The sequence below is a fragment of the Eptesicus fuscus genome, chromosome 15 (genome assembly GCF_027574615.1).
Source record: "Eptesicus fuscus isolate TK198812 chromosome 15, DD_ASM_mEF_20220401, whole genome shotgun sequence".
NCBI lineage: Eukaryota > Metazoa > Chordata > Mammalia > Chiroptera > Vespertilionidae > Eptesicus > Eptesicus fuscus.
The window spans coordinates 63,521,662-63,535,105 of NC_072487.1; the positions used below are offsets into that span (position 1 = coordinate 63,521,662).

The 13,444-nt window shown below is 40.8% G+C and overlaps 1 protein-coding gene across 1 annotated transcript; it reads left to right on the plus strand.

The window, feature by feature from the left end:
• The first annotated feature begins 18 nt into the window (after positions 1-18).
• On the plus strand, positions 19-13,170 carry NDUFA8 (NADH:ubiquinone oxidoreductase subunit A8). The gene is made up of 4 exons (XM_008152143.3): positions 19-186; positions 5,794-5,957; positions 9,066-9,231; positions 12,856-13,170. The coding sequence occupies exons 1-4, from the start codon at positions 136-138 to the stop codon at positions 12,991-12,993; spliced, it is 519 nt and encodes a 172-aa protein (XP_008150365.1). The 5' UTR covers positions 19-135; the 3' UTR covers positions 12,994-13,170.
• Positions 13,171-13,444: the final 274 nt, after the last annotated feature.

A 13,444-nucleotide genomic window follows, 5' to 3' on the forward strand; every position in this document is an offset into this window, starting at 1 on the left:
CAGCGCAGTGCGCCTGCGTGCCGCCAGCTGCGCATGCGCAGGCGCTAGGTGGCCCTCGGCGGTCGAAAGGGGAGTTCAAGGAGACGGGGGCGACGCGGCTGCGGCTGCCTCGTCCGGGTCGGGGTTACCGACATCATGCCGGGGATAGTGGAGCTTCCTACTCTGGAGGATCTGAAAGTGGAGGAGGTGAGACTTGTCCGGGAGGCAGGCAAGCGGGGCATATGGCTGAAGTTTCCCGGTCCTGGGCCGAGCCCTGCTTTAATTCAGCGGACCCTGGGCCCAGGACCCCTTACCCCCTAACCCCCAACACAAACCGGTCAACCCCCCGAACGCCCCTTCCTCAGCTCCGGGAGTCGCCACTCCAGCCCGCTGTGGCTCGAGAACTCTCCCCCCTCCCCCACAGCGACCTGCTTCCTTACTGTGAGTTACAGTGGGTACTTTTTATTAAGCACCAGCCAGGGGCACTTCACTTACTTTATGTCACTTAATACTCAAACCTCCCTGCGAAGTAAGTATGCAACCCCGGCTGCTCACAGTCAAGGGAAAGAGAGAGGCATCATCGGTGCAGAGTGCATTAGAATGGAGGTAGAAACCCGCAGAAAAAGGAGATGATGGTATTGCAGAGTGAAGTTGCTAACAGCCCTGGGAAGGTGCTCGGCATTAGGACATTTAAAGCACTCAGTTATTCAAGAGGTACTATTTGAATAATTACCGTATGAACATACACTGGGAAATAACAGGTAATGTCCCTGCCCTCATAGAGTTTATAATCTAATAAGGAGAGAGACGTACGAGGAGCCAATTACAGTACAGTGTAGTTAGCGCTATGAGAAGTGAAGACAGTATAATACTAATTATAGCAAACCTGAGCAAGCCTTTTCCAGATGCCAGGTGGGATTTCCGTGCATCCTTCCAGCAACACCGAGGAAGGATATAATTGGTCTCGCCATGTTGTAAGTTAGGAACAGGTCATGAGAGAGGAAGGGATTTGCCCAAGGTCACATGGCTAGTAAGTGGACGAGCTGGAATAGGAACTCAGCTCTGATTTTAAAAGCCATGCTTTTAAATGACTATTTTGGGCAGACCCTTTTCTATTTAGGAAGACAAGTGCTATTTGACGTGTCTCTAGTGTTGGTGGGAAGCAGTCGCAGAGCTGGAAGAGATACCTGGGCTGAGGCGGGACTGGGAAGCAACTTCCACAAGGCCAGACTGTAAGTGAGGCGATGGGGAGAGGTGGGAGGTTTTAAGGCAGAGGACTGGCAGGATCCGGTAGAAGAAAAGATCAGGCCACATTGAAGGAGAGAACAGCAAGACTAAAATTAATGTGCCAGAAATTATATCCCAGGCACTGTACTAAGTGGTTTACCTGCATTACTCCACTTAATCTTATATGGCTGTGACAATGGCAACCATTATTTTTCTCAGATGAAGAAATTTTTAGTTGTGTTCAGGGACGTCATCATCAAGTGAAATTTGCTAAAAGGTGGGGGGTGGGGGGCGTTGAGTGCTGCCAACAGTCCATCTTTTGTTTCTTGCCCCAATGTGAAACTGGCTTGCAACTTGTGTTTTTCATTGGAACTTTAATTTGGTACAACAAACAACTGAGGTTTCACTTTCTGCAAGTATTCTATATCTGGAATAAATTTGCCTTTAGGCTTCACACAGTTAAATCGAGAAACAGGTAATCACATAATAACTAAAATACAAGACAGTATAATTAAATGCTATGGAAGAGGGGCAGACATGGTTTAAGCAAAGAGAGTATGATTTGCAGTTGTAGCTAAATTCTAGGCCTAACTGCTCAGTTACCTTGATTAGTCACTTTTAGCATTTGCAGACACCGTTATTTTATTTGTAAGGTGAAGTGATTCCAGCTGTATAATTAATTTCCTGAGGCTATAAAGGGAACAGAGAAAACACTTCTTGGGCATATAAGAATTATAAGCAGAGATGGAGTGAAGAGCTTTCTAAGCGAGGGTAGGATCTGAGCAAAGGTAAGGAGATGGGAGAAGGCAGGGGACCGAAAATGGGTCCTGGGACCAGGGAATTCAGGGTTCTGAGAGAACAGCAAGAAGTTCCCTTTTGAAGTGTCATGGGTAGAGGGCTTGAAAGGTGATTTGGATCCAGAAGGCTTTGAGTACCCCATAGGAAGTTCAGGCTTTCTGCTTCTGTTAAATCCTAATCCTTCCAGGGTTTTGTTGTTCATTTGTTTCAATAGCAGAGTAAACTAAGAATTGTCTTTTAGGAAAATCACTCCAACAGCTCTGTCAAGAGTGGATTGAAGAGAGGACAAGAAAAAGAGGGAGACTAGTCTTGGTGGCTAGTTGTGTTGACCCCAACATAATTGGTGACTGTGCTTATAGAGAGGAAAGAGCAAATTTGTCTAGAATTGATCAGTCTTAGCCAAAACTTAGGTATCAGAAGCAGGAAAGTTTGAGGAATCAATGTCAGATTTGCAACCTGACATTGGGACTGAGGGAGCCAGAAGGAGGATGAGGTTGAGAGGCAAGTTAAACACATTTTGGAACTCACTGACTTTGGAGTTACAGTACATCCTATGGACAAGGTAGTCAGAAGTTTGGGCCGGAAGATCCTTGTACACATTGACAATTTTCAGTGAAAAATACAAGCTAATACCATGTGCTTTCTATGTGCTAGGCACTGTTCTCAATATATTAATCATAACCGTTCTATCAAATAGGCACTATTATCCTTTATTTTACAGAAATTAAGTAAAATATAAGTCATAGTATAAATTAAGTACTATAAAAAGAGGTGCTGACGTGGTTTAAGGAAGAGAGAACAGGACTAGAAGATTGGTTGTAGATTGTAAGACTTTTTCTGCCTCTTTTCCACACCTGCAGACGAATATAAACCTGTGCAGTGAGGATCTTGTGAGGATAAATGAGGAAGGAGGTTGAAGTTCTGTGTTCTTTGAGACAAAGGGAGCTGAATGAATTTGAGAGGGTATTCACGGTGAGCAGCTGTGAAAGGATGTTGTTTCTATTAGAATTCGTCAGTCTCAGTGAAGAAGCAGGTGAAGGAGATGATGACATTCTGAAGTTCTGTGCCACCTCAGTGATAGTGATGCCATGGGAAGAGGCCTGGTTGGAGGTCATTCTCTGGATTCCAGTTCTGTGGTTGCCACTGACCTGCTATGTCAGCTTGAGCACATCTGTTTTTCCTCAGGATAGAGTCAATGTGTGGTTCTCACTCTTTATTTCCCTGTGATAGCAGATGTTACATGCTCAGCAACATGGGTGTATCCAGATTTTGGTAGGACCTCAACTTTTATAGGAAAGTAAAGCAAAGAATTCCGTTGTCTTTTGGGGCATGATAGCTAAGAAGGCATTTGAGTTATTAAATCAGCCATTTAAAGATATTTTAATACATTTGACAAAGAAATAAATATAGCTAACTTAATTTTTAAAATATATTGTTTTAAAAAAAGTTTGCATCTTGATTTTTATTTTTTCAGTTCTTTATAGGTAATATAGCAAAATAAGTGTGTACCACTTAATTAACCTAAATAAACACTTATTAATACAAAATTTTACAGATTTTTAAATTTACTAGCATTGCCATGGCAAATTTCACTTATACTGTATCATAAGTAATTGCTTTGATAATTGTAACAATTGTAATATTAATAGACATGGTCATAGCATTATTTTCCTCTTCCTGTAGTATATAGATGAATTACTCTCTTCATCTTTCTTTGCTTTTTAGCTTAGTAATAATTTAAGCTAAGCTGGGTGAAATTCATAAAATAAAATTATATAATTTTTATTATAGAAATAATAATTATAAAATTTTCACATAAAACTCAGTGGTATCATAAAACATAATACACTGTGACATTCTAGATTTTGTTCTAGATACAATGGGTCAGTTTTAGAAAATCTATTAATGCTCTACCTTACATTTATAGATTAATGAAAAGGAAACCTGAACATTTCAGTCTTTCCTGGTGGAGAAAACAACAGTACAACTAAACCAATTAGGATTAGAAAGAAGTGTTCTTAATGAGGAAAATCTAAACAACAATATCCCAGACACCAGCTGCAAGTGTCATTCCAAACTTTGAAGTTAAGAAAAAGGCATGGATGCTGCCACCATCGCTGTTCATCTGTGCTATCCTGGAGGTTTGGGTCTGAGCAATAAGATTGGAAAGAGAACAAGAAAGAAAGGGTAAATATCAGAAAAGAGAGGAAGCCGTTTCTATTTGTAAATAGAAATTTTTTTCATTAATTCTCTTGAGTTTTGCATCAGAATTGACGAGAGTTCAGTAAGGTATAGCTAGAGAGAAGAGGCAATGTACAAATAAGCAGTAACCAATTTGAAAATCTAATAGAAAAAAATATCCTTGTTTATTCCTCAGTTAAAGTACTGAGGAATAAACAAGAAATGTGCAGGGTTCGTATATGAAGGAAACTAATTTTAACCAAAGGACACAAGAATGACCTGAATAAACATAGTGACATACTGCATTCTGGATGAGAAGGCATAATTCATGTATTCTTACCTTATTTGTAACTATCGTATCCCCAGTACTTGGCACGGAAGTGAATATTCAACAGTTACTTCTGCTAGACACTATTTTGGGTGCTTGGTGAACCAAAGTAAATGTTACAATTTCACTATAGTTTGACATCTTTTTGGATCTGTGTTGAAAAATCCATATCCTCTTGGACCTTACATTCTAGCATTCACACACAGGGTGACCTCTGATGCAAGTTTACATAGGATGATTAGAGAAAGACTCTAAGGTGGAAAATTTGAACAGAGACCCAATAATGTAAAAATGCTCCTTTAATTTAATATATAACTAAATATAATGCAGTTCTATTGCAATTTTTTTTTTTTTTTTTTTTTTGTGGAGGGCAGTGTTCATCTGGAAGAATAGCCAAGACAATTTTGAGAAGGAAGAATAATGGGAAGGATGGCCCTCCCAGACAACAAAGTGTTCTAATAAGTTACAGTAATTAAAACATTGTGGTACTGGCCCAAGAACAGGTACAGAAAAGGCCAGCAGGGCCGTGGCTGCAGCAGCTGGTAGATAGGCCAGGTGCTGCGCAGTTCCTGTGAGCTGCTGTAGCTGCCCTGGTGCCTCAAAAAAGTGTTCTGGAATCAAGTGAGACTGACATAGTTGTAGGGATGCTACCTGGGATATACTCTATAATTTTTAAAAATTCACATTTTTTAGTACTTCATTATTAGTAATAACTTGCTGGATGACATGATTGTACTGATGCTTTCTAGTCTCTCATCTTCTGTGATTCTGTAATCTTATGGGAATTTTAGATATCTTTCTACTATTAAATATAGTCTACTAGTCTAGTACCTGTATTAGATAGGTGTTAGCTAATAGTTTTGTATACTCTGTTATTCTATCACTTCTGATCCTGGAGAGGAGACTCATGAAAGCTCCCCAGGGTTGATTTCTCCCATTACGCCCCAGAAGCCTCCATCTTTCTTCAGAGCTCCCTTCTTTGTCATACAGACAAAGGATTCTGTAAGGGCTGCCATTTCCATGTCTAAATGGGGATAGGAACATCAGCCTAAAGAGATGGTCATGAAGGTGTGTAAAGCCATGGATGTGAAAGAGCTTTGTGATCTCCAAAGCAACGTAGATCATCAAGTGTCACTAGGGCAGTCCCCTTGTCTTTACTTTTTTTTGCAAAGTCATAACAGCTGTCTTTGTGTCCCCTCTGTTTTGAAGCCTGAGGTGAAGTTGAGGAAGCATGTCCTAGTCACAGATCTGTGGTCTTTCTCCCATTGCTCCTTCCCCAGGTGAAAGTCAGTTCAGCTGTGCTTAAAGCTGCGGCCCATCACTATGGCGCTCAGTGCGACAAGCCCAACAAGGAGTTCATGCTGTGCCGCTGGGAAGAGAAAGACCCGCGGCGGTGTTTAGAGGAAGGCAAGCTTGTCAACCAGTGTGCTCTGGAGTTCTTCAGGTAAACATCTTTGCGCATCGGTGCCTGTTTGATTGAACCATCCAGGTGTATGTATCTCAGTGAACATCAGCTAATTAAAGGGAAGGATCATTTTTGTGACTAATGTTAGTAGGCAGAGTAAGTCTTTGAAATCAGAGAGACCAAAGTAAGCACACAATAACTGATAGTTATTTTTGTTATTTGTTTTTATTATTTGGGAAGTTTTTAATCTTCATGAATCTCAATTTCGAAATTATAGAATAATACCTATCTTATACAGAATTGTTAGGAAAAATTTGAAAAGGCACATAAGAACAACTCAGCTCAGTGCTCACTAGCAGGTATCCCTAGTTTGTTACCATTGCCATTACTACAGAACACACAGGGAGGAAGGAAAAGTGTGTTCAGAGTCAAGTTTTGGGTAGGCCACTGTGCTTGATACTATAAGTAAAAAATCCAAATTGTAGTTATAGAAAAAAATATTTTAACAGCCATATTAATCAGATCTCGACTAAAAGGGACTGGAATTTAACGCCAAGGGATTTGACTCATGCAACTGTTAAATCCAGAAATAGGACTGGCATTGGGCAGGGCTGGATTCAAGGCCTTAAATAATTTCACAACATGATGTTTTTTCCTCTCCTCCCCTGATCTCTTAGTTCTGCTTTTCTCTGCCAAACTCATTTTCAAAGAGACTCTTTCCTTGCTATAGCAAAAATGGGCACCAGCTACTCCAAGCTGCTATGCCACTTGCTTAGCAGATGTAGACACAGAGTGCCAATTTTCCAGTAATATGAGCAGACCAGTAATATGATTGGCCTGGCTGGTTGACTTCATATGCTTATCTTTGAATTAGTTGTGTTGCAGGAGATAAAATGCTATGGTTGGTCTGGCCTGAAGTGGGAGTAGACTTAGCTTCATCTAAACCACATTGCTGAGAGATAGGAAGGGGCTGTTTCCCAAAGGAAAATTAGAAGGATGTTACAGAAGAATGGGGAATGACTGCTGGCTAGGCAAAACCCACAGATGTCTGCTAAAATGACGTTAAAGGAAAAAAATCAAATTTTGTCACATAATAGCTGGTTTTCTTTTTTGTTTCTGCTGTCTTTGTCCACATGCAGAGATATTTTTGTGGTTTAAATAGTGTGTCTACATTTTAAAATTGATTTTTCACTTTAAACTGTTGGGAAAGTTCTTTCAAGTTGTTATATTCCCTTCATGGTCATCATTTTTACTGACTATATAATATTCTATTGGTGGATAAACCAACCATAATGTACTTGACCAATTCCTGTTATTAAACATCATTGTTGTTCCAGCTTTGATTGTTTTCGACAAATGTGCAGTGATTACCTTTGTGAGTAGGTCTTTTTCATTTTTAAATTAGTTCCTTGACATAAATTTCCCAGCAGTGAGATTATTTTATAAAAGGCTTTAAACATTTTTACATCCTCAGCACTGTATCTAGGTATACCTCACCAGCATTACATGTTGTTTAAATATTTGGTAGGTACAAAATGGTATTCTTGCTTGAATTTGCATTGATTTGATTGCTAACATTGCTTATTTTTTCAATTTTTCTTTCCTTTTTTTTTTATTAAGAGTTTATTTGAGCCAAAACTGACGACATTGCCGGGAAGCAAGATCTCAAATGGTTCTAGGCTTTTTATTTTCTTTATTTAAAAAATATATATATATTTTATTGAATTTTTACAGAGAGGAAGGGAGAGGGATAGAGAGTTAGAAACATCGATGGAAGAGAAATATCGATTAGCTGCCTCTTGCAGACCCCCTACTGGGGATGTGCCTGCAACCAAGGTACATGCCCTGGACCAGAATCGAACCTGGGACCTAGAGCCTGCAGGCTGATGCTCTGTCCACTGAGCAAAACCAGTTAGGGCCAGATTTTTTATTTTCTGAGAGAACGTTAGCAAAGCATTTCTCTTTTGGCCCAGAGGTAGTACATTGAAGTGGGAAAGATTTGTGTGTTTTTTTGTTTTTCTTTTTGAAGTGGGAAATATTTGGATTTCACGAGTTCCTGAGGTGTCTAATTGCCTCCAGGAGAGGAAGTTCTCACTGCTGAAGTTGCTTGTTGTACGTATTGGTAGATAACTATTGGGTATGGGTGCCAGGGCCCAGAGCAGAGACTAAGTACCAGAATAGTGGTTTGCCGACCTTCTTCTACAAAACTCCCATTGGAAACAGTAGCTCACTGACAGAGTGATTCGCAGTATCACTTGCGTATCACTTTTGTGCACCATGGAAATCCAGCCAGGTGAGGCTAGAGATAAATCAGAAGAGTTCCCTAGGGCTTTCATAGTCCTTCTTCCTTCCTGTTGCACACCCCATCACCCCCAAGGTTATACTTGTTGTACTCCGAATAGCTGGAAAGGGTACGTAAGAAACTGATAGCAATGGAACCAAGCAGAAATACAAAGCAGATTTTTCTGTTTCTGTAGACCATCTCTGAGGCTCTTTCTGAGCCATGATAAATATGATTTCTATGTTGAGTGTAGCTAGAGTCTTGGAATATGACAAGCAAGTGGTTCAAAATTATTCTTTTGGGACAGGCGATGTTCTGCATTTCTTCCATGGCCTCAAATAAGGCTTTTACATAAAATAATGGTATTTTAATTTTGCTTTAGTTTGCATTTATTTGATTACTAGGAAAGCTGAATGGTAAGAGAAAGGGGATTCTGAAAAATAATTAATATGCTACTTTGCTTCTTCATAGAGAGCACCAAATATAATTTAATTTTATTACTGACAACAGTAATCTCTGATTTTTGTTTCGTGCATTAATAGAATGAGGACCTTGAGCTTTTGAGGAGTGTAGGGCATTTTGCCTCTAACCTGTATGCTCCCAGGATCTTCTGCTTGGTAGTTTGTGTATTTGCTTTTTATAATCTGTCCCCTTTGCCATTATCTGTCCCCTCTGACTTCTGTCAGCATGCCCATCTCTGCTTATGCCTCTGTCTCTTCTAAACTTGCTAAGTTGATAATCTTTAGAATTGGATCTAAAGAATAAATAGGCTCCAAGTGAGGAGGTCTGGTCTGTTCTTATTTCCCCCACATTTCTGTTTTTCATTGTTTTGTGAAGAGCCCCCCTAACCTACCCTTCTTTTCCAGGCAGATAAAGCGTCACTGTGCAGAACCTTTTACAGAATACTGGACCTGCATTGATTATAGCGGCCTGCAGCTATTCCGTCGCTGTCGCAAACAGCAGGCAAAGTTTGACGAGTGTGTGCTGGACAAGCTGGGCTGGGTGCGACCTGACCTGGGAGAGCTGTCCAAGGTATAAAGGGTGTCCTGCTGGCCGCTCACTCTGCTCACTTTTTCACTAAGGGGAGGTTAAGGCAGGACGTGGTCAGAAAAAGGTTCTCTGCGAGTACAGGTATGATGTGAGAAATCCAAATTTACCTAACAGGTTAATTAGGGAGTGATTATACACAGTCCCGAAGGGAGTTTAACAGAGATGCTCCTTTAAATAGATCTTCCAGCATGTGCAGATTTGTTTGTGGGTAATTAGCTAATTGAAGAACAGAAGGGAGTAGATGAGGATAAACAAAGTGTTAGGGGACAGACACATTGTTGGTTGAAAACATTGAGGTTATGGTGGAATTCATTGGGTAAATAGGATCAGGGTTATGCCAGATTTTTCAGGAACATACCTAAGGTAAAAAAAGTACATGCCTGTAGTTTAGACAGTAAGTTTCCTACCCTTTCTCCTGTATTTCCTGTCTCAGTTGTGATACCACCACCTGTTGAAACATCAGAGCTGGAAACCTGAATGTCTTTTTTTCTTCACTTCCATTCTTTCTCCCTTCTTCATACAGTCATCATTCCGATAGATCAGCAGGAAGAATTTTGAATCCTCTCAGTGTCCCCGCTTCTTGGGCAGGAGTTCCTAACCTGGGCTATGTGAATTTCTGGGAAGGGAGGTAGATCAATTCGGATTTTAGAAGACAGTGCATCCTCTGACATTGAAGAATTTAGGAAATAGTTACATTTTCATGATAGGCATGATCTGTGTGGAAAATAAATCAAATGTCACTTTCTTTTTAAAAACTTTTTAGGGGCTCCCTGTTGCCTACCAGATAAAGTGTCCTCTCCATATTCTGGCATAAAAAGCCCTTTCTGATCTGACCCATCCCTGCTTCTTGAGTCTCATCACCCTGCATTCCCTCTGGGACAGCATACATACCAAGGCATGGAGGGAAAACTCAGGTTTTGAGTGGAGACAGATAGTAGATTTGAATCTTGGTTCCACTTCTTAATTGCTATAGGATCCCAAGCAAATTGCTTAAAATTTATTATCATATCAGGTCTGGCACCTGTGTTAATCCCCAGTTTTCTGTGAGGATTAAGCTAGAGAGCCCGTGTGAATCTCCAGCCTCGTGTTGGGCACACAGACCAATGGTTACTGTCCGTTTCCTTTTGTGAGTGTATATTGTCTGTGGTCTTAAGCTCAGTGTCATAAGAAGATGGATGGTTTAGTAGTTTGTTTTTGTTTTTAGTATCTGGCTTGATTATTTTACTTCAGATACCTTCTTTTGCTGCACTGAACAAATTATTTTTAATAGTCGATAATTCTAAGTTGGAAAGAGGTGGAACTTACATATTTAATAATGAAAACTACCTTTTCTCATTTCTGTCTTTCATGAAGAGAGAATTAATAAATCATGCTGTTAAGAAAGCATATTTATTTAGGAGTCTGTGTGTTAACATTTTTAAAACCCTAAAAAAAAGTATTGTTTCCTTTTTTCAAAAGTTATTTCTTTAAGGGGATTATCAGTTTTAGTAATGCTGAAATCAGTATCCAGTCTCCTATCAGCTGGACAAAACCTGACTTTTAGCTTCATTTACTTTTCTTTTTAATCCTCACCTGAGGATATTTTTCCATTGATTTTCCAGAGAGAGAGAGTGTGGAAGAGAGAGGGAAAGACAGAGAGAAATATCGATATGAGAGAAACACATTGATTGCTTGCCTCCTGCACGCACCCTGACCAGGGCCCAGGCTAGGGAGGAGCCTGCAACCTAGGTACATGCCTTTGACCCGAATCGAACCTGTTCCCCTTGTGATTCCTACCCACTTGTCTAGTGTCAGCTCTCATGTCATGTCCTTTGAAGTTTCTGACTCTCCTAGGAAGAGTTGCTCTTTCACCTGTGATCCTATTATCCTGGTAATAGTAATATTGAAAAGGACTTATGGAGCACCTGCTGTTTATACATCAGGCACTTTTTGTATATGATCCTAATAACCCTGTGAGCTCATAGCCCCATTTTAGAGATAAGAAACTGAAGGTTAAGTAGGCTGCTCAAGGTCATTTACCTAGGAGTTAATTTAACCACATGCTTCTGCACCTTTTTTCTTTTGAGTGTGGTGCAGAAGAGGAAGTTGTTATTGTTCTTTCCACAATCATTTGTCTTTTAAAGGGTTCTTTTATTGCTTTCAGTTTGAGAAAGATTTTTCTCAATTTCAGAGATATCTTTAATTCCTTCAAGGAGCTTCAAATGCCAGCTGGGAGCATTTGGAATGACTCTCTCCAGCAGTAAAGAACCATTATCGATCTCTAATTACAGCACAGAGTTGAGAACACTGTTTTAAAAACAAAAGACTACTCTGGACTTGTAGTCAGAAGATTTGGGTTCTGGCACCAGCTCTGACATTTACCGTGTACTTTTATCTTAGGCAAGTCAGCCACCCTGTCCTCATCTGTAAACTAGAGATAATAATGCTTTGTAGGGTGGTTATAGTAATAATTACTAATTGTGTACATGAAAGCTCTGTTCATGATATAGAAAGACTAATCTGGTCATGTTATGTGGAGTGACTTAAGAGTTCAGACCATTAGATAACCAGACAGTAACTGTGGCCTTGTTGTGTCTGTCTTCTCTGGGCCTATTTCCTCATCTTTAAAATGAGAACAGTTTCTGCTGGTTTTCAATAGAGATTTTTGTGGCCATCTCAGGGGATAATGTGGGTGTAAACACCTTCCATCTCTCTCCCTGTTCTATAGTTCAGTGCTCCACCCTCTCGCCTGGCCTGTGAGCTCAGCTCTCCACTTCTGTCCATTTTAGCTTCTACACCTTTCAGCCTGCAGATGTGATTGAGTTACTTCCCTGCTTCAGGTTACCGTCAGGTTAAAATTCAAACACCTTGGCATATCCTACCCTTCATCATCTGGCCCCTGCCTACCAGTGTAGCATGCTATGGAAAAGCACAGGCTTTGGACACAGATCTGACTTTGAGAATTAGCTAGGTAGCCCCAGTGAACTCTGCAAAATACCCCAGGGTGTGAGAATGAGGTGGAACAATGTGCCCAGCATCGTTTCTGACAGCACTGGGTGGTGGTTAGGTGGGTGCTCCATTTTCCTCCACTCTCCATGCAGCCTTTGCTTTGGCCATGTAAAGACACGCCTCTCTGCCTTCATATGGACTGTTTATTTACCGGGAATCTTCCTAATCTTCCTGCTGGCTCCTGGTCATCCTTCAAGATTAAGCTAAACATTGCTCCCTCCCCTCCTGAAATAGTCCAGGCCCCTAGCCCTCAGGATGGGTTAGATGTGTGGAGTCCTTGCCATCCTAGCACTCGGTTTGTGTCTCGGTTACTGTAATTCGGTTAGGAAGTCGTCGTTGATTTTCTTGTCTGGCTCCCTCACTAGACTGAGCCCCTTGATAACAGTGTATATCTTGTTCCCTTCTGTGTCCCAAACTTCTGCCATGTGGAGTGACACAAAGTGAGCCGTCTTAAATGTTTACTCAAGGGTTAAATGAGTCTAAATGTGATTGGCTGGCGCTCAGAGAAGAGGAGCAGTTGGGGCAGAGAAGCAGAGAGGAAACAATGGGAGGCATCTGGGGTCACAGCCACTCCACCTGACTTTCACCTTTGCGTCTTTTCCTCTTCACCCCTCGCAGGTCACCAAAGTGAAAACAGATCGACCTTTACCGGAGAATCCCTATCACTCAAGACCGAGACCAGAGCCCAACCCTCCGATAGAAGGAGATCTGAAGCCTGCCAAACATGGCAGCCGCTTTTATTTCTGGACCATGTAAAGATGGGTCCATGGCCCACACTCAGCCACACACCCAGACAATGGATGAAAACTCACAGGCAGTTAGCATCGACTGATAGAGTTCTTTCCGGGATCACAAACATTAACAAAAAGTTAATTTATGTGACTTGGCAGTTATTCTATACCATTTCCTGGCCATTAAAAAATTTAAAGGAAACAGTTGTATTTTATTATGTTTTATATAACCTTTTGGCCTTTAAAGATGACTTCCCCTTGTGTTTTCTTCTTGTGGTCCTGCCTGTTCCTCTCTCTTTGCTTTAAGTAGGCATTTGCGAATGTGGCAATTTGGTGGTAGAGAAATGACTATGATGGAAAGGCTTTGTTACCTGAGACAGCTGCTTGGGGCCAGGTGGTAGGAAGGTGTTCACAGATTTTGGAGTTGACTCTCTTTCCAATCTGACCTCTGAAATAGATTTCCTTAAAGGTCATAT

What these genes read in the sequence shown, in the direction of transcription:
- NDUFA8 (XM_008152143.3), top strand. Translation starts at nt 136, where the DNA reads ATGCCGGGGATAGTGGAGCTTCCTACTCTGGAGGATCTGAAAGTGGAG. An exon ending in TGTGCTCTGGAGTTCTTCAG is followed by an intron (nt 5,958 to 9,065) that starts GTAAACATCTTT and finishes CTTCTTTTCCAG; the next exon opens with GCAGATAAAGCGTCACTGTG. An exon ending in ACCTGGGAGAGCTGTCCAAG is followed by an intron (nt 9,232 to 12,855) that starts GTATAAAGGGTG and finishes CACCCCTCGCAG; the next exon opens with GTCACCAAAGTGAAAACAGA.